Genomic DNA, 26,224 nt, shown 5'->3' with positions numbered 1-26,224 from the left:
TGTACTGTATATAAAGCTGTGATGAATTTGTTTTATTCTCAAAAATTATTATTCCCAAGGGAAAGTTCTACCTAAAGCATCCAGTTCTTTCAGCAAACTTTTAGATTAGTTCAATATTATTCAATTTTGAAAAATGATATGCTGCTAAGGAAATCTTTCATTTTATTAAATTCCATTTATAGCCCCTCCTCCAAAACAAACATGTTACTTGATTTTGCTCACCTCCTCTCCTGAAAGGTAATATGCTGCAAGCAGGCCTCCAATAAATCGAATGTTGACTTCAAACACAGACACCTCTGAATTCTGTGAAAACATTGAATATACACATGCTTTATAGTTTTCAAAACATTTTCAATACTTGTTTCTCACAAACGTCCTGTGGAAAATGCTGCTCTACTTCTGCATTCTCATTTCTCATGCAATTGCTCTCTCACCTCCTTTTTGTCACCATTACTGAACTCCCCATTACTGTCACCACAGCTTCGTATCTGCCAAAAACAATGAGCCATTTGCACATACCTTACACAGTACTGCAAGATCTCCAAGAGGTCTGACACTATTGATTACTGTCCCTTCTTCGTGAAAGCATTCACTTCTGTAATAGCACTCTCTACTGCTGGATCTTTCCTTCTCCTTTAATCACTGCAGCATTAACTTTTACATTTATATCTCCTCATGAATTTTAAATATGTTTTGAAGTATACATAATAACTTAAAAACTGTTAAAGGAGGCACCAAGAACATGGCATAATGATGTATTATGAAATCAGTAATGTTGAGAAAACTGGCTCCTAGGTAAGAAATTAATGTCATTTTGCATAGACAGAGTGTCCATAAAGTTTGTGTGCTATTTTAAATTGCATATGAACTTTATAGCCACCCTGTATATCAAAATGAAGTCTAAATTATTTAGAAATAAATGGAAAAAAATACAAAAGTAGACAATAAGTGACAATATATAAACTTGCTTAAAAGTTATAACCACAAAATCAAGTTTCAAAAACATATTGAAATTTTCCTTAAATGCAAAAATAAAGCCATGAACAAAATTAAAAGGCAAACAAATTTGCTACAAATATAGCAACATTAATAATCTCACTACAAAGAGTTTATGTTTGTAGGTAGACACGGAAAAAGATATTGCTAGAAAAATTCAAATACATGGAAAGAAAAGTAATGTCAGCGAACACAACCAAAGAATCCAAAGAATATATACAATTGACTAATATAAAAATATTTATAATTAATTCTTAACAAAAATTAAAAGAAAAAATACATTACTCTAAAGTCTCTCCAGCATTCACAGGCAGAACACATCCTTCACTAACGCTCGTATATTTCTACACGATAGCACTTTCACAACAAAATGTAATTTTTGGTAACCTGGCTTTTATCCCACCCCACCACCAAAAGCAAAGTGCTTGATACTATTTCATACATTCCCAACATATACTGTAGAGCACAAAAGATACATTCCAAAAATATGGGAAGGAAGGGAAAGAGGGAAAGAAAGCCTCCACCGTTCTCCAGAATTGTAACAACAACCTTCTAACCAGTAACCCTGCTTTCATACTTACCTTCTTCCCTACACTCCATTCACTGCCTTACAATTAGCGTAAGTCTTTTAAATCTTATGTCAGTTTAGATCAGTAACTTTTGCAAACTCCTACGAGGGCTTCACATTACACTCAGAGTAAAATGGCCCAACGTGCTCAGATACCCTACCAGCTCTTTGTATCCTGCCCACTCGTACCTCTTTGACTCACTTAACTACATGTGTCTACTTGCTGTCTCCACAACAGTCAAACTTAAGACTCCTGTGTCAGTCTTTACACCTGTTACCCTTTGTCTAGATGTCTTCCCCTCACATAGCTGAAGGAATCACTCTATTACTCCCTGCATGTCTTTGAACAAATGTCACCTCATCAGAAATTTTTTCTGACTACCCAATATAAAACTATAATCTGCCATCACTAATACCTTCCCTTCCTTACATTATTCCCCCAATTGACACTTGTTATCATCTGATTACTATACAATAATCATATAGCAATAATATATTTTTATGTGTAAAATTTATCTGCTGCTTCACTAGAAAGAAGACATCACAAGTTATAGAGCAGTGATTTTCAACCAGTGTGCCATTAAAAGCAGCGGTTCTCAACCTGTAGGTCACAACCCACAGGAACTGTATTAAAAGGTCACGGCATTAGGAAGGTTAAGAACTCCTGCATAAGAGGATCTTAGGTGTGCCATGAAAAAATTTAAAGATCATCAATTAAATTCTTTTCAAAAGAAGATCAAAGCATGGTAAGTATATTCTCTTTTTACTTCTTTTCTTTGATCAACACAATTTAAGTGTGCCACAAAAGTTTAACTATAGGTGCAAGTGTGCCATGAGATAAAAAAGATTAAAAAACACTGTTCTAAAGGATGAGAAGGGGTAAATGGGAGAGGCATTACTGTAAGAAGTAATGACTGAGAATCCACTAAAATTGATGAAAATGTAAGTGCTCAAATTGATGAAACATTATGAGTCCTTTAAAGAATAACTTGCACATCAGACACATCAACAAAGTGAAAAAGAGAATATTAAAACAAGGGGAAATATATAAGATCTTTTAAAAATTAGACTGATAACATACTTAACAGCATAAAAGAAACAGGAAGGACAATGGAACTCTACCTTTAACCGAAAGAAAATCATCATCAACCTCTAATTCTATTCTCAGCTATAGTATCTATTAAGAGAGAGCCACATGTCCATATGGGTTCTCTTGGATATCTTGTCAAAAATGTCAACTTAACCAAAAGTCCTTCAAAACCCACCTATGTAAAACAGCAGTAACTTACCACTATTTACTCCAATCCTACTTTTTCTTATTACTCTCCACAGCACTTATCATCACCTGACATACTACATATAACTTGAGTATCTCTTTATTGTTTTTCTTCCAACACTAGGATGTAAACTCAAAAAAGAGAAAAGGCACTGCTGGTGGGACTGCAAATTAATACAACCTTTTTGAAAGGAAGTATGGAGAATTCTCAAAGAACTCAAGCTAGATCTCCTATTTGATCCTGCAATCCCAATCCTGGGCATCTACTCAGAAGAAAAAAGATCATTTTATTATAAGGACATTTGCACTAGACTGTTTATGGCAGCTCAATTTACGATCACCAAATTGTGGAAACAACCTAAATGCGCACCAATCCAGGAATGGATTAACAAACTGTCGTGTATGTATACCATGGAATGCTATTCTTAGTAACACATTCTTAGTAAAGCATCACAAGAATGGAGAAGCAAGAATCCAATGTACTCAATTCTGATATGAGGGAATCTGATGCTAGTACACAGTGGGGGTGGGGGAACAGGGGAGTAGAGAGAGGGAAGGAGGGAGGTGGGTTGGGGGTCACAATGTGTGACACACCTCTTGGGTGCAGGAGACAATTATAAGAGGGGCTTAACCTAACAATTGCAAGCAGTGTAACCTGGTTCTTTGTACTCTCAGTGATTCCCCAACAATACAAAAACAAGAAAGAAAGAGAAAAGACTTTGTTTTGTTCATTACTATAGCCACAGAATCTAGAAAAGACAGAAGAGGCACTCAATAAATGTATTTATTTACTTAGCTATTACTTAACTTGGAAGTTTCAAATATAAACTGGAATTAACTAAATAATAAGTACACAAAGAACAAGAGGGAAATTAAGATATATATATGTTCTAAGATATATATATGCTTCAGAAGGAAGATAAAGACATTGATTAATTTTAAATTTTGTTGAGTACATACCTGCATATTAAAACTTTTAGAGTAACTCCAATATGAATGGAAATAAAAATACACATGTTTAAATTAGTAGAGGATAAAACAGACATGATTTAATCCAAAACAAAGAAGCAAACAGAAAATAAAAGCAAATGAAAAGCATAACACGGGTGGCAAAACAAAGATAAAAGAAAGACCTAACTCCCAAATATATGTTACTGCAACAAATGTAAATATTTTAAGCTTAACAGTTAAAATAAAAAGACTATAAGACTGGGTATAAAAATCAAAATTCAGATATACAATTTTGTTTATGCAAAACACACAACTAAAACATAATGACACAGAAAAGTTGAAAGTAATGGGATGAAAAATGTGCTGATTATTAAACTATTTCCTTCTAGTTCAAATCCATTCCTCTATACTCTGTGATGGTATACCAGAAGTTGGAACTCTACAAATTTATTTCATTTACCAGCTGACTCCCTTTTAGGCCTTACCAATAGAAGTTCTAAAAAGGCAATACAAAACTTGGGGGAAAGAAAAGGGACTTATTTCTTCCTGTTTACTTCTAATTTCTCGGTGTCACGCCAGCCACAGATTCTTCATCCTGTCAGTGGTAGCTGGTCTAGACACAGATTTTCTGCACACATACATAGAACCCGGCCCCCCACCAGCCTCACTGGCCCCCTAGAGATGTTAAACTCCTAACTAGGTGCCCTCTCTCAAGAGGTCTGAATCCCAAATCTGAGACAGCCCTTCTAAGAGCTCCTAAGGTACCAGAAACACCTGGACAACACTGAGCACTCATTCTACAGAGCCCAAGCTACCCTGTTTCCCCGAAAATAAGACAGTATCTTATTTTAAGGTGTACTCCCAAAGATGTGCTAGGTCTTATTTTCAGGGGACGTCTTATCTTTCCTGTAAGTAGGTCTTATTTTCAGAGGATATCTTATTTTCGGGGACTGTGTATTAAATTTTAATGATCCTAATTACTTCCCATTGTTTTCACAGCCCCAAGGGTGGAAACTGTTCCCTATTTCGTACAGCTACTACCTCTGGTGATATCACAATGCTCTCTTTTTGCCATTTTGGTTCCTTATTACTTGGTTAACAATTCTAGACCTTAAATATTCTAGTTAAAATAGATGGTACACTTCTGGTTCCAGATGGAGCTCTAACTGATACAAAGGAATTACTAGCCATGATAAAGCTGCCATGTTAATGAATGAGAGTATTTGAGATTGCACAGATGATGAATTCTTTCCAAATTAATCAGTAAATTAAATGCAATCATCATCAAAATTTCAACAAGGTTTTTCAGAACTTGAAAGAACAAAGGACTAAGAATTAGGATAATTTTCTTGTAAAACAAGATCAGACATCAAGATTCAGGTACAGATATCAAGCTTCTTATAACAATATGGTAGTTAGGACCGTTTAGTACTAATATAGGGATAAAGAAAAAGGCAATGGAAAATAATAAACTAATATGACTAATGTAGCATGTAAAAATAGCAGGAAATAAATAATCCTAAGATCAATTGGTAACTTACTATTTTACACTATATACAAAACTCAATTTCATATGAGTTAAAAACAAATGCAAAAGCAACAAACTGTAGAACATGTAAATAAAATACAAAGGTCACTAAGAAAGTTTTGAGACAGACTGTATTATGGTCCATTATTTCACTTCCAAGAAACACAGTCCACAGTATCCTTTCTGATTCACTCATGGAACTTCCAACTTGCTCTACTTATCAGTGTTACTAGAAGGGCTTCATTTGTTTCCCTCTGTGCAGATTTTACACTTCTTGATTTTTGTGTATCTTAAAACTTTTGTAAGGACCCACATCATAACCTAACGGTAGGAATTTCTTAAACAAGATACAAAAAGCACAATGTATACCGGCTACCTAGCTACTAAGAAAAAAACAACAGTTCTCAGCTTTCCTTTATAGATAGGGAAGGCTATATTAGTAAAGACTATACAAAAATAGGGGGACCAACCCCTGAGAAGTATAATAAGAATAGTTGCATGTCTTTCTTCTGATTCTTCCTCCTTGCTGTCAAATGGAAGGTGGATAAGATGCCTGGTTCTCAAGGAACCATCTTGTACCAGGAAGTCAAAGACATACACTGGAGTTGACAGAACAACAAGACAAAGGATCCTGAGTCCTTATTGATAAAAGAGCTACCAAAACCAGGCCTGAACTGCTTTACATGAAAGAGAAATAAACATCTATCTTGTTTAATCCATTTTACATTAGGTTTTCTGCCACTCCATACCCAAACCTAAATATAACAGATAATAAAAACTGTTATATTGAAGAGGTTACCAGAAAGAAAAGCACATAGAGGAGTGAAGGATACTACAGGCAAAAGGAACAGCAAGCCCAAAGATTCTGAAAGATGATAATGAATACGACACAACAGTCCACACATCTTTTGGGTGAAGACTATTAACAATGAAAATAATAAAAATAATTGCTACCTTCTACTGAGCACGTGATATACATTAGATTATCTCAAATAATCATCACAATATTACACTGGGATAGCAATTCTATGGCAAGTTCAGAAAGAACAAGAACTTTCCCAAGTCACACAGCTAGAATGCAGCTGTGCTGGTCTTCGAACCTGAGTAGTACCTCTTAACAATTACACAAAGTGCTGGACAGATGGGCATAGGCCTAATGAAGGTTCATTATGTTGTACCAAATCTTTAAATCTTTATTTCTTAAAAAAAGCACTTATTTATAAAGTAGTTATGGTTTTCTGATATTTCTAATTCATTGCTTTTTTTCTTCCTGACTATTGTCTTAACACATTTAACACAATGTCTCAAATGATAAAGTAAAAGGAAGATAGTGAGAAAGGGTGTATATTTTATACAAAAATTAAATAGCAATTGATAATCTCAAAAGAAGACAGGCAACTTAGTATTAAGATTTCTTTAAACTCCTAGTACAATGCTCAAAACAACTATTGTTAGAATACTGGACCATTCAGGCTGCTATAACAAAATACCATAAAATGGAAAGCTTAGAAATTTATTCCTCACAGTTCTAGAGGCTGGAAAATCCAAGATAAAGGAACCAGCAGATTCAGTATCTGGTGAGGATCCACTTTCTGATTCACGATGATGCCCTCTCACTACGTCCTCACATGATGGAAGGGGCAAGGCAGCTCTCTGGGGCATATTTTATACAGATATGAATTCTAATCATAAGTGGTCCGCTCTCATGACATAATTGCCTTGCAAAGGCCCTACCTTCAAACACCCTCCATTAGTGATTAGGTTTCAACATATGAATTTGGGAGAACACAAACATTCAGACCACAGCAATTAGACACTGTATCTTTTCACAATCTCAAAGATTAATTACAATCATATACTCACCACACTGAAATCAAGGTTCTCTTCAACCCATCTTTGCCCATCTAGAAATTCAGCATGAAGCCCCATGATATAAAGGGTATCCAAAGCATCTACTATGGTAGCACCCATTTGTGAACTTCCTATATTTAGGAGGAAAAAAAAATGGCATTACAAAGATCTCCTTCATGGAACATTTATTTCTATTTTAATTTTTGTGTATATAAACTCAAGTAAGAATTTAAAGACCAAAAAAAAAAATACCCAACATTGGTCACTTTTCCACTCGAAAGGTAACAATTCAGAGTTTAATATATTTTACTAAAGATGGCACATTAGTATCATTTCAATAGGAAGATAAAAGAAAACTAAAAGAATAATTATCCTTAATTTTCTGCCTAGTGAGAATATCCCTACCTACTTAACTGATATGAAATAAAAAAAAGAGAGAGGATTAATTCAAGTAAAGAGAAAAGTTGTTTAAGATGACAAGCTAAATCATAAAACAACCATGCTCTTCTAATCCAAGTTCATACAAAGCACAAAAAAAAACTTAAAAATAATAATAAGCATAACAAAATATATTTAAAAATAATAAATATATAACAGGGGATTCTGGGAAGATGGCTAACTGGTAGCAACCCTCAGCAGAGGCTCCTGACAAGTGGGAGAAAAACTGGACAAAATCGGACTCTATGAAGCCAAAGGAGAGGAGCTGAGCCAAGAAAGAAGTTCGGCAAGCTGTAACTCCAAAGAAGAGCATTCAAGAAAACAAATTACAGGTACAAAGCCTATGGACTAGAGGACGGGAGACCCCTCCCCCAAGCAGGAGGCCTGCCGCAGAGCCTGCAAGGGAGCAGGGAACAAAAGACCTCTCATTTTACCTTGCTAGAGCCACTAAGCATCAGGTCTCTTTCTCCAGGGAGGTCCCATTTATGAACCTAAACTCCACCCCACCAGGCATAAAATTGAACAGTTATTTTCCCCCACAAGTCCAAACTCCCAGTCCACCCTTCCCTCCTTACATGGCGGTCTGAAGTTCTGCGCCCTGCAGAATGCAGTGTTTGTTCTTTTCCTGAGAGATCTGGGCATAGTGTGGACCACCAACCATCAGGATGTAATCTGTGACTAATGAAGAAGAAAGAGGGGGAAGAAAGGGAAGCTTGGCAGGAGGAGGAGCAGTCCCCCGGTTATGACTATGCCGCCAGTAATGGTATTGACCCTCGGTTTGGACTGTGTCTGGTGGGACGGGTGCAGCACCCCTGGGCTCTAATGGCACCCACAGTGCATAGGTGGTTGCCCCATGTGGACTGAGTTCGGCAGGGGGTCCCTGGTCCCTAGACCCTGCCATGTCTGTGAGCAGAGGCTTACCAGGCATAGTCTGAGACCTGAGCACAAGGGCGTGGTCCCTGACTCCAATAGAACCCTCGAGCAAAGGCTTCCTGAGTGTGAACCAAGACCTGAGGGCAAGGGCCTGGTCCCCTGTCTCCAGCCAGGTGGTGAGCAGAGGCTTACCAGGTGAGGACTGAGACCTGCGGGCAGGGTGTGGTGCCCTGACTCCAACAGAGCCTGCCAACAAAGGCTTGCCAGGCAGTGGACTGAGACTGGCAGGTGGGGGCATGGTCCCCTCACTCCAACTGGTCTAGCAAGCAGAGGCTAGCTGGGTGTGGACTGAGACCGGTGAGCAGGGCAGGGCCCCTGTCTCCAGCTGGGCCTGTGAGCAGAAAATTTGGACAACAGTGTGGAGTGAGTCTGGCGGGTGGGAGAATGGATCCCTGGCTCCAATTGTACAGTTGGAGACCCTTAAATCCCTTTCTGTTGAGCAGGGTTTGCACTGCCTGAGACAATATAATTGAAACTCGTGTTTGGGGCTGTCCACTCGGGGACATTCTAAGGCTGACCTTCAAAGTTATGTGGCAGAAAAGAACTAAAGGCTGTGGGCTAAGCGCCGCAGCTGTTTGTATCTCTCCACAGATAAGATTTAAATCTAATACTGTGGCTTCTTAGGATAGAGTAGTGGTTGGCTGATATCAAAACAGAGCTAGCTTGCACTATCTCACCAAGTAGGTTCTCAGAATCTCCAGCCAAAACTCTGAAAGGGGTCTTTGTAAGGTTGTAGGAGATAAGCCACAATTAAAAAGCCTAGCACTTTGGTAAGGGGCTAATTCTACTACCTAGGAACCCCAATTCAATCTCACCCTACCAGTTCTAACAACCAAACGGTTGAAAATAAACCTGGTGCGGACCCAACGGAAGAACTCTGGCAACGTGAATAACCAGAGTTGATCAACACCCCCCCCACCCAAGAAATGAAAAAGGAGATACAACTGAAGATGCCGTAAATAGACAGATGGCAGCAATGTCAGTAATCAAATTCAGAATACTGACGGCAAATAAGATAAATAGAATGGAAGAAAAGATAGAAATTGAATTCCAAAGATTATCTCAAGAAATCAATGAATTCAAAGACAAAGTCACCAAAGATATGGACATAATGAGAAAGGAGATAGCAGAGCTCAAGGAAATGAAAAAGTTAGTTGAGGAGCTCTGAAATACAGTAGAATCCCTCGGTAATAAAGTTGACCAGGCAGAAGACAGGGTCTCTGAAACTGAAGACAAGGCTTTTGAACATTCCCAAATGCTCAAAGAGGCAGACAAATGGAGAACAAAAACTGATCATTCCCTGAGAGAGTTGTGGGATCACTCCAAAAGATCAAAGATTCATCTTACAGGAATTCCTGAAGGAGAAGAGAATGGTCCTAAAGGTACAGATGCTATACCCCAAGAGATCTTGGAGGAGAATTTCCCAAGCATTGCAAAAGATGCAGAACTTCAGATTGTACACAGTTTCAGAAACCCAGCAAGACTCAATCCAAATAAAGCACCTCCTAGGCACATTGTGATTAACTTTGCCAAAGATAAAAGGAAGGAGAAAATTCTGCAAGCAGCCAGACGTAAGAAAAGCATCACCTTCAAAGGGAGAAATACCAAAATGACTGCAGAGCTCTCAGCTGAAACGTTTCAAGGCAGAAAAGGATGGTCATTAACCTTCAATCTCCTAAAACAAAACAACTTCCAGCCCAGGATCTTATATCTAGTTAAACTGAGTTTCATTTGTGATGGAGAAATTAAATACTTCAATGACATACAAACGTTGAAGAAATCACCATAACTAAACCAGCTCTCCAGGATATTCTCAGATGCATCCTCTACAACGACCAGGGCAATGCTCTACCTCTAATGTAAACTCATCCAGAAATTTTTAAACAAAACCCTACTTTCACAATGGTGAAAGGATTAAAAATGTCCACTGAACATAACTGCTGTTATTACCCACTATTGTGAATCCAGAGTCTACCACAGTGCAGACACACAATGTCTATACTCAGCAAACATTTATTGAAAAAATAAACCATGTGTCTTTTGTTAAAAAAAAAAAAAAAAAATGTCCACTGAACATCCAAAAATCATGACACCCAAAACACAATCAGGCTTATCAATTCTCTCAATTAATGTAAATGGTTTAAATTACCCTCTAAAGAGGCATAAGCTGGCTGACTGGATACATAAACTCTAACCCAATATCTGCTGTATACAAGAACCTTGTCTTACTTTAAAGGATAAAAACTGACTCAGGGTGAAAGGATGGACTTCTATAATACAGGCAAATGGAAACCAGAAAAAAGCAGAGGTTGCAATTTTAGTTACAGATACAATTGGCTTTAAACCAACAAAGATAAAGAAAGATAAGGATGGTAACTACATATTTGTGAAGGGAAACACCCAACATGAAGAAATTTCGATAACCCTACCAGAATGCTCCTCAATAGCAAACCCTAATGGATATGAAAAAATTGATATCTTCCTGCACTACAATAGTTGGAGATTTTAACACCTCTTTGACAGTTTTGGATAGATCCTCCAAGAACTAAACTAAACAAAGAAATATCAGACTTGGGCAGTGCTTGTGGCTCAGTGAGAAGAGCACCGGCCCCATATACCGAGAGTGCTGGGTTCAAACCCGGCCCCGGCCAAACTGCAACAAAAAATAGCCAGGCGCTGTGGCGGCGCCTGTGGTCCCAGCTACTGGGGAGGCTGAGGCAGGAGGATCCCCTAAGCCCTGGAGCTGGAGGTTGCTGTGAGCTGTGATGCCACAACACTCTACTGAGGGTGACAAAGTTAGACTCTATCTCTACAAAAAAAAAAGAAAAAAAATCAGACTTAAACCTGACCCTAGAACAAATGGATTTTACAGACCTCAACAGAACATTTCATCCTAATAAAACTGAATATACATTCTTCTCATCAGCCCATGGATCATCCTCCAAAATAGACCATATCCTAGGATACAAGTCCAACCTCAGCAAACTTAAAAAAACAGAAATTATCCCTTGTATCTTCTCGGACTGCCATGGAATAAAAGTTGAACCCAACAGCAACGGAATCTTCATACTCAAAGTCGTGGAAACTAAATAATCTTAGGCTGAATGATAGCTGGGTCAAAGACGAGATTAAGAAGGAAATCAACAAATTTTTGGAACAAAATGATAATGAAGACACAAATTATCAAAACCTGTGGGATACTGCAAAGGCAGTCCTACAAGGGAAATTTATAGCACTGGAAGCCTACATCAAGAAAACAAAGACAGGAAGCCAAGAACTTAATAAATCATATCAAGCAACTGGAAAAGAAAGAACATTCCAATCCCCAACCAAGTAGAAGAAAAGAAATAACCAAACTTAGGCCAGAATTAAATGAAATTGAAAACAAAAGAATCATTCAGAAGATCAAAGAAGTTGGTTTTAGAAAACATCAACAAAATTGATAAACCTTTGGCCAACCTAACCACAAATAGAAAAGTAAAACCTCTAATATTGTCTATCAGAAACAGACCTCTCAGAAATTCAAAAAATCCTCAATGATTACTACAAAAATCTTTATTCCCAGAAATATGAAAATCTGAAGGAAATGGACCAATACCTGGAAGCACGCCACCTTCCTAGACTCAACCAGAAAGAATCAGAAATCTTGAATAGAACTATATCAATCGCTGAAATAGCATCAACAATATGAAATCTCCCCAAAAAGAAAAGTCCGGGACCAGAAGGCTTCACATCCAAATTCTATCAAACCTTTCAAAAGGAACTAGTATCTATATTATACAACCTTTTCCAAAGCACAGAAAAGGAAGGAATACTTACCAACACATTCTATAAAGCAAATATCACCCTGATCCCCAAACCAGAAAAGGATCCAACAAAGAAAGAAAATTATAGACCAATATCATTAATGGTCTATAAGAAAGAAAGAAACAAAGAAATAAAAATATAGACCAATATCATTAATGGTCAAACAAAGAAAGAAAATTATAGACCAGTATCATTAATGAATATCAATGCAAAAATATTCAATAAGATCTTAGCAAACAACACATCAAAAAAATTATACACCACGATCAAGTTGGTTTTATTCCAGGGGTACAGGGTTGGTTCAACATATGCAAATCTATACATATAATACATCACATCGATAAAATAAAAAACAAAGACCATATGATTCTCTCAATTGATGCAGAAAAAGCCTTTGATAATATCCAGCATCCTTTCATGATCCTAACACTTAAGAAAATAGGCATAGAAGGGACATTTCTTAAACTGATAGAAGCCATCTACAGTAAACCCACAGCCAGTATCATATTGAATGGTATAAAATTGAAAACATTTCCACTCACATCAGGAATGAGGCAAGGATGTTCACTGTCTCCACTGCTATTCAACATAGTAAAGGAAGTCTTAGCCATCGCAATCAGGCAAGAGAAGGTGATCAAGGGTATCCAAATAGGGTCAGAGGAGATCAAACTCTCACCCCTCACTGATGATATGATCCTATACTTGGAAAATCCCAGGGACTCAACTTCAAAACTCATAGAAGTGATCAAGGAATACAGCAGCATCTCGGGATACAAAATCAATACTTACAAATCAGTAGCTTTTATATATGGCAACAATAGTCAAGCTGGAAATAGTCAAGGACTATTCCCTTTACAGTAGTGCCAAAGAAGACGAAATATCTAGGAATTTACCTAACAAAGGATGTGAAAGATCTCTATAAAGAGAACTATGAAACTCTGAGAAAAGAAATAGCTGAAGATGTTAACAAATGGAAAAACATACCATGCCACGGCTGGGAAGAATCAACATTGTTAAAATGTCCATACTACCCAAAGCAATCTACAGATTTAATGCAATCCCTATTAAAGCACTACTGTCATACTTTAAAGAACTTGAAAAAATAGTACTTGGTTTTACATGGAATCAGAAAAAAACCTCAAATAGCAAATACATTATTCAGAAAAAGAACAAAGCAGGAGGTATCACATTACCAGACTTCAGGCTACACTATAAATCTATAGTGATCAAAACAGCATGGTACTGCTACAAAACAGGGAGGTAGATTTGTGGAACAGAATAGAGAACAAAGAGATGAACTCAGCCACTTATCATCATTTGATCTTCAACAAGCCTATCAAAAATATTCAGTGGGGGAAAGACTTCCTATTTCACAAATAGTGCTGGGTGAACAGGCTGGCGACCTGTAGAAGACTGAAACTGGACCCACACCTTTCACCATTAACAAAAACGGATTCTCCCTGTCTAAAAGATTTAAACTTAAGACATGAAACTATAAAAATACTAGAAGAGATGGCAGGGAAAACATTTGAAGAAATTGGCCTGGGAGAATATTTTATGAGGAGGATCACCCCCCAGCCCCTGTACAATTGAAGCAACACCAAAAATACATTACTGGGATCTGATCAAAATAAAAAGCTTTTGCACAGCCAAGAGCACAGTAAGTAAAGCAAACAGACAACCTTCAGAATGGGAGAAGATTTTTGCAGGTTATGCTTCTGACAAAGGTCTGATAACTAGAATCTACAGAGAACTCAAACTAATCAATAAGAAAAGAACAAATAACCCCACTTCTTTGTGGGCAAGAGACTTGAACAAAAACTTCTCTGATGAAGACAGGTGCATGACCTGCAAACACATGAAAAAATGCTCATCATCCTTAATCATCAGAGAAATGCAAATAAAAGCCACTTTGAGATATCATCTAACTCCAGTAAGATTAGCCCACATCACAAAATCCCCAAACTACAGATGTTGGCGTGGATGTGGACAGAGGAGAACACTTCTACACTGCTGGTGGCAAAAAGCTAATATGACCTTTTTGGAGAGAAGTTTGGAAAACACTCAAGGAACTAAAAGTAGACCTACCATTCGATCCTGCAATTCCTCTACTAGGTATATACCCAGATGATCAAAAATTTTACAACAAAGACATTTGTACCAGAATGTTTAATACAGCCCAATTCATAATAGCCACAACATGGAAACAGCCCAAGGGCCCACCAAACCATGAATGGATTAACAAATTGTGGCTATGTACATCATGGAATACTATGCAGCCATAAAAAAGAATGAAGACTTCACATCTTTTATGTTTACCTGGATGGAGCTGGAATATAGTCTTCTTAGTAAAGTATCTCAAGAATGGGGAAAAAAACTATCCAAAGTACTCAATACTACTAAGAAATCAACATATACTCATCTACACATTCATAGGAAGGGCAAAACATAACTATAGTCCAGAAAGTAGAAGGGAAGAGGAGAGAGGAGAGGAGGGAAATGGGAGGACAGAGGGTATTTGGGGGTACCTCACCTCACCTAATGTGCATGATGCAATGGTACATTTCAAAACTATTAAAAAATGAGCATAATTGTGATGGATGTGTTACTTAGTTCAATGTAAGCATTTCACATTGTATATCAATTGTATATCAAAGCAGTACACTGAACCCCATAAAGACATCAATGTACTAAGTTATGACTTATTAAAAATAAAAATAAATATATAACAATAATAAATATACAACCATAGCAGAACAGAAACTTGGTAATCTGTAACAATAAAAAAGCAAGTAGATCATATTAACAAAGAAAACCACAAAACAAAATCAGTGTAGAGAAAAACAAAATAATGAGCTGTACCTACCATTAAGAAAGAGATAATCCTGATCTTATATGTTCCAGAGGAGGAGGGAGGGATTAATTCAAAGTCAGCCTAACACTAAACGAAATAATGTAAACACAAAAGGCCAATCTTACTAATGAAAATAACCGCAAAAATCCTGAATAAAATAGAAGCAAAACAAATCTCGTAGTGTAGTAAAAGAATAAATAACAGCAGATGTGGTCTTAAATGATGATTTATACCTCAAGACTCTGAACTCCTTGACAAAATCTTCCCTTTACCAATTCTAAACTATTACACACATATTAGGATCCTTACCTGATCATAACCATTATCTGTGCCCCAATTAAAAAGTTCACCTTAAACCAGATTTTAAATCTCAATAAATACTTTGACTTTGTCCTCCCCTCCCTCTGAAAGGCTACTGAGGCTCTGGTGAAGTAGTGATCTGCTTACAACAGTAAGCATTAACAACTGTCTTATCAGCAGAGTTTTGGGGTGCCTTTTTGACGCCAGCATTCAACATTACTTAGCTGACATTTTCCATCTATTCTTCTTTCTTTTCTTTTCTCTCTTTTCCATCCTCCTTTTGCTGGGTAAAAATCAATTTCTTAAAGATACACAAATCGGTCCTTATGATGGCTATTCTTAACTTACATGCTATTCTTTTGTTTATGTGCTAAAAATTTCTTCAACTTATCAGTTCTTGCATCTTCCCACTAACATGTACTCCAATACACTCTGATAAACTCCTTGTTCTTCTTTCTACTCAGTTCCCTTCATGCTGATATTATCTAGAATGTTAGTTCTGGGTTATTGCGCACCTTCTCTTACTTTTCTTGTTCCTTAGATTTTTATAAAGATAAAAACTTTATCCAGCCATTTAATCACCTATATACCCATATTACTTGCATAACTGCTTGAATATGCATCTTTTTTTATTTTAGTTTTTCATAAATAACCTTTATCAAACTTACTTTAAATCATTGAGAACACTGTTTTGTTCATTTTAATTGTTGTAGGTCGTTATGCTCCTCAATTATCTATTTATTTAGTTCTAAAAGGGCATATTCCTCTAAAATATCAACTACTCTGAAATGGAAAAAGACCTGACACCACCCAGTCTCTGCCAGTCCTGGTTAGTTCCACAAGTTGCCATGAGGTAGCAAAAAGCTCAAGGAAGAGACAGGCAAAATTGAAAGTACTAGCTAAAACTATGATCATTTATCGAGACAGCTCAAGATTCTGACTGGAATAAATGAGAAGGTCTAATACTACCCTTCTGTCAAAGAAATACCAAGACATGACATTGTAGAGTATACAAAATATCAATCAAATATTAGTATGAGAACACGGGAATCAACTAAAATAATTCTCAAAGGAAAAATTAATAACGTAAAATATTTATACTATTTAATAAGCACAAGAAAATAAATATAAATACAATATTCTACTAAAAATAATAAGCTTGAACAATAAAATGGAAGAAATAGTAAAGCTAAATGCAGAAATCAATGAATTAGAAATGAACAAAATTGTCAAAATAAATTCAAGAGACGAGCCTGCGGAGCCAGATGGCAGCCGAGTAACAGCTTCCTTGCATCTGGGCACCGTGAGTCTGGGGAGATAGGACTCCAGGCACCTCTGGCTGGTGGGATCTGCCTATCATCACCCCTGAGAGGATACAGGGAGTCAGCGAGAGACTTCTGGACCCCAAGAGAAGGACTAAAACAGTGGAAAACGGCAAGTGGTCGCGTGTGTTCAATCCGGCTAAACCCGCCCACAACTGTAAGTTCAGTAGCAGCGAGACTGCAAACCAGAAAGGCCGTACCTGTGAACTGTTTCAGTGTCTTTGGACTTGGCACTCAGCTGAACTGCCAAGAAACTCCTGGGGAGAGCCTGAGCGAGAGTGTGGAGAACTTTGGCCTTTGTCTAGGGCCCCAGTCCGAGCCGCTGAGCCAGACGGAGCTAACAGTGTTTGGCTCTGGGTCATAGGCAGCCATTGTGAGCGATCTGCCCCGGCAAGCTCCACCCTCAGGGTCGGAGAGCTGGAATTGGGTGGGAGCTGGTAACCCTGCAACCAAGTAGCCTAAGGGCGGGGTCTGAGCCGCCTTGCAGCCCTAACCCACGGGGGCAGAGGGAAACCACTTTTGGCACACAGGGTAAGTGGATAGCCACTTCAGCAGTGATTCCAGCAACAAGCAATTCCCTGGGAAAGCTTCTGCTCAGCAAGTGAACAAGCTCAAAGTGCCTTTTAAGTGGGCTGAAGAGAGATTTAGGGTGTCTACCTGCTGGGGTTTGAGAAACTAGCAGCCTCCAGTCATACCAGAACTGTGATTAATATCTCATACCCCAGAAGACCACGTGTTGCCCAGACAACATTCAATAACATATACATACTGCTTTGTTTTTGGTTGTGTTTCTTTTTTTTTTTTTTTTTGGTTTGGTTGGTTTTTTTTGGTTTATTTTGATCATGTTGATTGTTGTTTTGTTTTTTAAGTTCAACCTTTTCCATACAGATCCTTTTACTTTCTCAATTTTTCTAGTTTAATTATAATTTCCCATTGCTGCCTTTTTCAATAATTAGAACTTCATTTTTGTTAGTGTTTCTAACGCTATTATTTGGTTTTTCCAGCCAATTTTATCCCGTAAAGTTTTCTGTTTGCTTGTTTTGGTTTGATTTATAGCATTTTTGTCTTTCCTCTCTACTTGGTGGAGGTGGGGTACTGTGTCTGATCAAGTTAGCAAAGAGCTGCTGACCTCAAGGGAACCACACAAATGGGCACCCCCAGAAGGTGGTTTGTTTTTTAAGGTTGTATCAAAGTACCCTACTGTACACCTATATTGCTCTGTCTCCCTCTTTCTGTGCCTCTCTGCTTTTTGTCAATATTCCTTTTACCCGCCCCCTCTCCTTTCTCTATTTTTCTCTTTTTTTTCCTTATCACTCAGTCCTCCTTTCTTTCGTCCCCTTTTTTGCTCTTCAACCTTCTCACCCTTCTGGTCCTGTAACCCTTAGTCCACAGGCAGGAGAACTTAAACAGCAAGGGGAAGTGAAAAGAAAATTAGGGCAAGGAAACAGATAAAAGAAATCACTCATGAGGAAGAATCAGCACAAAACTCCAGGCAACATGAAGAACCAGTCCAGAACAACCCCGCCAAGGGACCAGGAGGTAGCTACTGCAGAGGATTCCACCTATACAGAAATGTTAGGAATGACAGAAAGGGAATTTAGAATACACATGTTCAAAACAATGAAAGAAATGATGGAAACAATGAAGGAAACTGCTAATAAAGTGGAAAATAACCAAAAGGAAATTCAAAAACGGAATCAAATAAGAGATGAACGATATGAAGAATATAAAAAGGACATAGCAGAACTGAAGGAAATGAAACAGTCAATCAGGGAACTTAAAGATGCAATGGAAAGTATCAGCAACAGGTTAGACCATGCAGAAGAAAGAATTTCAGAGGTAGAAGACAAAGTTTTTGAGATAACTCAGATAGTAAAAGAGGCAAAAAAGAAGAGAGAGAAAGCAGAACGTTCACTGTCAGAATTATGGGACTTTATGAAGCGTTCCAACATACAAGTTATAGGAATTCCAGAAGGGGAAGAAGAATGCCCCAGAGGAATGGAAGCCATACTAGAGAATATTATAAAAGAAAATTTCCCAAATATCACCAAAGATTCTGACACACTGCTTTCAGAGGGCTATCGGACCCCAGGTCGCCTCTACTCTAACCAAGCTTCTCCAAGACACATTGTGATGAACCTCTCCAAAGTCAAGACAAAAGAAAAGATTCTGCAAGCTGCCAGGAGTAAGCGCCAGTTGACCTACAGGGGCAAATCCATCAGAGTGACCGCAGACTTCTCTAATGAAACTTTCCAAGCAAGAAGACAATGGTCATCTACCTTTAATCTACTTAAACAGAACAATTTCCAGCCCAGAATTCTGTACCCTGCTAAGCTAAGCTTAAAAATTGACAGAGAAATCAAATCATTTACGGATATACAAACATTGAGGAAATTCACAACAAGACCAGCTCTACAGGAAATACTTCAACCTGTTCTGCACACTGACCACCACAATGGATCAGCAGCAAAGTAAGCACTCAGAAATTAAAGGACAGAACCTAACCTCCACACTGAAGCAAAAGATAAAACTAAGCAATGGACTATCACAAAATAAGACGAATAAAATACTACCACACTTATCAATTATATCAATAAATGTTAATGGCTTGAATTCCCCACTGAAGAGACATAGATTGGTTGACTGGATTAAAAAACACAAGCCATCCATCTGCTGTCTGCAAGAAACACACCTGGCTTCAGAAGACAAATTAAAGCTCCGAGTCAAGGGTTGGAAGACAATTTTTCGGGCAAATGGAATTCAGAAGAAAAGAGGAGTTGCGATCTTATTTTCAGATACATGTGGATTTAAAGCAACTAAAGTCAAAAAATACAAAGATGGTCACTTTATATTGGTCAAGGGAAAAATACAACAAGAAGACATTTCAATTCTAAATATCTATGCACCCAATTTAAATGCTCCCAGATTCTTGAAACAGACCTTACTCAGTCTGAGCAAAATGATATCTGATAATACCATCATAACAGGGGACCTTAACACTCCTCTTACATGGCTGGACTGATTCTCTAAACAGAAATTAAACAAGGATATAAGAGATTTAAATGAGACCGTAGAACAACTGTGCTTGATAGACGCATATAGAACACTCCATCCCAAAGATAAAGAATATACATTCTTCTCATCACCCCATGGAACATTCTCCAAAATTGATCATATCCTGGGACACAAAACAAATATCAACAGAATCAAAAGAATTGAAATTTTACCTTGTATCTTCTCAGACCATAAGGCACTAAAGGTGGAACTCAACTCTAACAAAAATGCTCGACCCCACCCAAAGGCATGGAAATTAAACAATCTTCTGTTGAATAACAGATGGGTGCAGGAAGAAATAAAACAGGAAATCATTAACTTCCTTGAGCATAACAACAATGAAGACACAAGCTACCAAAACCTGTGGGATACTGCAAAAGCAGTTTTGAGAGGAAAATTCATCGCTTTAGATGCCTACATTCGAAAAACAGAAAGAGAGCACATCAACAATCTCACAAGAGATCTCATGGAATTGGAAAAAGAAGAACAATCTAAGCCTAAACTCAGTAGAAGAAAAGAAATATCCAAAATCAAATCAGAGATCAATGAAATTGAAAACAAAAGAATCATTCAGAAAATTAATGAAACTAGCCGGGCGTTGTGGCGGGCGCCTGTAGTCCCAGCTACTCGGGAGCCTGAGGCAAGACAATTGCTTAAGCCCAGGAGTTGGAGGTTGCTGTGAGCTGTGTGAGGCCATGGCACTCTACCGAGGGCCATAAGGTGAGACTCTGTCTCTACAAAAAAAAAAAAGAAAAAGAAAATTAATGAAACAAGGAGTTGGTTTTTTGAAAAAATAAATAAAATAGATAAACCATTGGCCAGACTAACGAGGAATAGAAAAGTAAAATCTCTAGTAACCTCAATCAGAAATGATAAAGGGGAAATAACAACTGATCCCACAGAGATACAAGAGATCATCTCTGAATACTACCAGAAACTCTATGCCCAGAAATTTGACAATGTGAAAGAAATGGATCAATATTTGGAATCACACCCTCTCCCTAGACTCAGCCAGGAAGAAATAGACCTCCTGAACAGACCAATTTCAAGCACTGAGATCAAAGAAACAATAAAAAAGCTTCCAACCAAAAAATGCCCTGGTCCAGATGGCTTCACTCCAGAATTCTATCAAACCTTCAAGGAAGAGCTTATTCCTGTACTGCAGAAATTATTCCAAAAAAATTGAGGAAGAAGGAATCTTCCCCAACACATTCTATGAAGCAAACATCACCCTGATACCAAAACCAGGAAAAGACCCAACCAAAAAGGAGAATTTCAGACCAATCTCATTCATGAATATAGATGCAAAAATTCTCAACAAAATCCTAGCCAATAGATTACAGCTTATCATCAAAAAAGTCATTCATCATGATCAAGTAGGCTTCATCCCAGGGATGCAAGGCTGGTTTAACATACGCAAGTCTATAAACGTTATCCACCATATTAACAGAGGCAAAAATAAAGATCACATGATCCTCTCAATAGATGCAGAAAAAGCATTTGATAAAATCCAGCATCCTTTTCTAATTAGAACACTGAAGAGTATAGGCATAGGTGGCACATTTCTAAAACTGATTGAAGCTATCTATGACAAACCCACAGCCAATATTTTACTGAATGGAGTAAAACTCAAAGCTTTTCCTCTTAGAACTGGAACCAGACAAGGTTGTCCTCTGTCACCTTTACTATTCAACGTAGTGCTGGAAGTTCTAGCCAATACAATTAGGCAAGACAAGGAAATAAAGGGAATCCAAATGGGAGCAGAGGAGGTCAAACTCTCCCTCTTTGCTAACGACATGATCTTATACTTAGAGAACCCCGAAGACTCAACCACAAGACTCCTAGAAGTCATCAAAAAATACAGTAATGTTTCACGATATAAAATCAATGTCCACAAGTCAGTAGCCTTTGTGTACACCAATAACAGTCAAGATGAGAAGCTAATTAAGGACACAACTCCCTTCACCATAGTTTCAAAGAAAATTAAATACCTAGGAGTATACCTAACGAAGGAGGTGAAGGACCTCTATAAAGAAAACTATGAAATAGAAAGGAAATAGCAGAGGACATTAACAAATGGAAGAACATACCATGCTCATGGATGGGAAGAATCAACATTGTTAAAATGTCTATACTTCCCAAAGCAATCTACCTATTCAATGCCATTCCTATCAAAATACCAACATCGTACTTTCAAGAGTTGGAAAAAATGATTCTGCGTTTTGTATGGAACCGGAAAAAACCCCGTAGAGCTAAGGCAGTTCTCTAACAAAAATAAAGCTGGGGGCATCAGCATACCAGATTTTAGTCTGTACTACAAAGCCATAGTGGTCAAGACAGCATGGTACTGGCACAAAAACAGAGACATAGACACTTGGAATCGAATTGAAAACCAAGAAATGAAACTAACATCTTACAACCACCTAATCTTCGATAAACCAAACAAGAACATACCTTGGGGGAAAGACTCCCTATTCAATAAATGGTGTTGGGAGAACTGGATGTCTACATGTAAAAGACTGAAACTGGACCCACACCTTTCCCCACTCACAAAAATTGATTCAAGATGGATAAAGGACTTAAATTTAAGGCATGAAACAATAAAAATCCTCAAAGAAAGCATAGGAAAAACACTGGAAGATATTGGCCTGGGGAAAGACTTCATGAAGAAGACTGCCATGGCAATTGCAACAACAAAAATAAACAAATGGGACTTCATTAAACTGAAAAGCTTCTGTACAGCTAAGGAGACAATAACCAGAGCAAAGAGACAACCTACACAATGGGAAAGGATATTTGCATATTTTCAATCAGACAAAAGCTTGATAACTAGGATCTATAGAGAACTCAATTTAATCCACATGAAACAAGCCAACAATCCCATATATCAATGGGCAAGAGACATGAATAGTACTTTCTCTAAAGACGACAGACGAATGCCTAACAAACACATGAAAAAATGTTCATCATCTCTATATATTAGAGAAATGCAAATCAAAACAACCCTGAGATATCATCTAACCCCAGTGAGAATGGCCCACATCACAAAATCTCAAAACTGCAGATGCTGGCGTGGATGTGGAGAGAAGGGAACACTTTTACACTGCTGGTGGGACTGCAAACTAGTACAACCTTTCTGGAAGGAAGTATGGAGAAACCTCAAAGCACTCAAGCTAGACCTCCCATTCGATCCTGCAATCCCATTACTAGGCATCTACCCGGAAGGAAAAAAATCCTTTTGTCATAAGGACACTTGTACTAGACTGTTTATTGCAGCTCAATTTACAATCACCAAAATGTGGAAACAGCCTAAATGCCCACCAACCCAGGAATGGATTAACAAGCTGTGGTATATGTATACCATGGAATACTATTCAGCCATTAAAAAAAATGGAGACTTTACATCCTTCGTATTAACCTGGATGGACGTGGAAGACATTATTCTTAGTAAAGCATCACAAGAATGGAGAAGCATGAATCCTATGTACTCAATTTTGATATGAGGACAATTAATGACAATTATGGTTATGGGTGGGGACCAGAAAGAGGGAAGGAGGGAGGTGGGTGGGGACTTGGTGTGTGTCACACTTATGGGGGCAAGACATGATTGCAAGAGGGACTTTACCTAACAATTGCAATCAGTGTAACCTGGCTTATTGTACCCTCAATGAATCCCCAACGATAAAAAAAAAATAAAAATTAAAATTAAATTAAAAAAAATAAATAAATAAATTCAAGAGACGATTCTATGAAAAAAATATAATAAATCTGCCACTAACCTCATTTGTTAAAAGTAGACAAGAATATAAAAACACAAAAAATAATAATGTAACAAACTTTTTAGTTGTATATATAAAGCTTACTTCATGCATACTTTCACCATTAATTTGAAAATATGAGTGGAATTGATGATTTCACATATAATATGTATTATTTTTGGCTTATAAAAAAAATTTAAACAAACAGACCAAGAAACATACAGGAAATTAAGAAGTTTTCAAAGTGCTACCTAGCACTATAAAATTATATTTCGGAAAAAAAAAAAATAAAATAAAATTATATTTGGAAAATTTCGCAGACTGAATTCTACTTTAATTTCCAAAGTAATTCTTACATAAACTTTAACAGAACACAGAAAAAAAGCCTAAAATTCAATTTATAAATCCTTTACACCATTTATGATAAAAAAACCTAACTAAGAAAAATGCAACTACATCTGAACTCATTTATGAGCATCACAGAAATATTTAGGAATAGACTCACTAGGCTATATAGTAAGTCTGTGTTTAACTTTATAAAAAACTGACAAACTGTTTACAGAGTATGTCATTTTATCCTCCCAAAGGCAACATGAGACAGTTGCCAGTATCACTGTCTATATTTGATATTGCTATCTTTTGAATTTTAGACATTTTAATGGGTGTGCAGCAATACTACATTGTAGTTTAAATTTTACTTTCCCAATTTACTTTTACCAATTCTAAACTATGTACTTACTACCCTTTCTTGAAATCAATTAACCATGTATGTGTAGTTCTATTTCTATTCTACTCTGCTGATCTCTATGTTTATTCTTATGTTGAAATCATATTGTCTTCAACTATAGCTTTATGGAAATCTTAAAACCACATAGTATAAATCCTTCAACTTTCTTCCTTTTAAAAATTAGTTTGTGGCTTAGTACAATGGTTCATGCCTGTAATTCCAGTACTTTAGAAGGCTGAGGTGAAAGGATTGCTTGGAGCCAGGAGTTCAAGACCCAGCTGGGCAACCTAGCAAAACCCCATCACTATTAAAAAAAAAAAAAAAAAGAAAGAGAGAGAGAAAAAAAATTAGCCAGACATGGTGGGGCATGCCTATAGTCCCAGCTTCTCAGGAGACTAAGGCAGGAGAATCCCTTGAGACCAGGCATTTGAGGCTGCAGTGAGCTATGATCATACCACTACACTCCAGCCTGGGTGACAGAGCAAGACCCTGTCTCAAAAAAGTAATAAATCAGGGCTGGCAAACTTTTTTGGTAAATAGCAAGATAGTAAATACTTTAGGCTTTGCAGGCAATACGGTCTCTTCTTGCAACTACTCCACTATGCTGTTGCTGCATGAAAGAAACCATAGACAATAAATAAACAGGTGTGCCTATGTTTCACTAACATTTAATTATGGGAGGGCCAGGGGCCGTGGCTCATGCCTGTGATCCCAGCACTTGGAAGGTGAGGCAGGTGTATTACCTGAGATCAGAGGTTTGAGACCAGCCTGAGCCAGAGCGAGACCTCGTCTCTAAAAATAGCTGGGCATTGTGGCAGGCACCTGTAGTCCCAGCTACTCGGGAGGCTGACACAGGAGAATCGCTTAAGCACAGGAGTTTGAGGTTGCTGTGGGCTATGATGCCATACCACTCTACCAAGGGTTACAAAGCAAGACTCTATCTCAAAAAAAAAAAAAAAAAAATTATTGTGGAGACCGAAATTCTCTTTACTCTTGTTATTTGAAATTTTTAGAATAATAACTTAAACTATTTTAAAGATTTTAAAATTATCTTTATCTCTGTTTCTTTTTTTTTTGGGGGGGGGAGGGGGAGGGATTCTCTTGAATCCCTGGACATAGAACCTGCAGATACAGAGGCAGACTATATAAAAAGAATAATACTTCAGGGCAGTGCCTGTAGCTCAGTGAGTAGGGCACTGGCCCCATATACCGAGGGTGGTGGGTTCAAAACCGGCCCTGGTCAAACTGCAATAACAACAACAACAAAAAAAAATTGCTGGGCGTTGTGGTGGGCACCTGTAGACCCAGCTACTAGGGAGGATGAGACAAGAGAATTGCCTAAGCCCAGGAGTTGGAGGGTGCTGTGAGTTGTGTGACGCCATGGCACTCTACCACGGGCGATTAAGTGAGACTCTATCTCTACCAAAAAAAAAAAAAAAAGAATAATACTTCATGATTAAGTGGGGCTTATCCTGGGGATGTATAGTTAGCTTAACATTTGGAAACTGGTTAATGTAATTCAAGATATTAAGGAAAGATATTAATGAAAAATCATATGATTATCTAACCAGATGCAGAAAAAACATTTAACAATATTCAACATCCATCTGTGATAAAAAAAACTCTCAGCACTCTGCTTCCTAAAAGGAAAAGTTCTTTACTTGATAAAGAGAATTTCAAAACAATACTACAAAACAAACAAAAATTGGGGGAAAAAAAAAAATCCCGTATACTTTATATTGAAAGATCTGATGCTTTCCCTTAAGTTCGTGAACTAGGCAAGGATATTTGCTCTCTCACTTCTGTGTATAGCGTACTGGAGGTCTTAGCCAGTACACAAAGGCAAGAAAGAAAAGAATAA

General features: G+C 37.6%; 1 protein-coding gene across 3 annotated transcripts in view; it reads right to left on the bottom strand.

Annotated features, from left to right (window-relative positions):
• MAN1A2 (mannosidase alpha class 1A member 2) overlaps positions 1-26,224 on the bottom strand; it is a 228,271-nt gene that overhangs the window by 149,298 nt on the left and 52,749 nt on the right. For all 3 annotated transcript variants that reach the window (XM_053590891.1, XM_053590893.1, XM_053590892.1), the window contains exons 4-5: positions 7,183-7,301; positions 223-303 (exon numbers count right to left, since the gene is read on the bottom strand). In XM_053590891.1, the coding sequence (XP_053446866.1) occupies positions 223-303; positions 7,183-7,301 (200 nt within the window). The remainder of the gene's footprint in view (positions 1-222; positions 304-7,182; positions 7,302-26,224) is intronic.

Source organism: Nycticebus coucang, chromosome 5, assembly GCF_027406575.1.
Source record: "Nycticebus coucang isolate mNycCou1 chromosome 5, mNycCou1.pri, whole genome shotgun sequence".
Lineage (NCBI taxonomy): Eukaryota > Metazoa > Chordata > Mammalia > Primates > Lorisidae > Nycticebus > Nycticebus coucang.
Note: the sequence above shows the minus strand (reverse complement) of the source record. Positions and strands in the feature narration are given on the sequence as shown.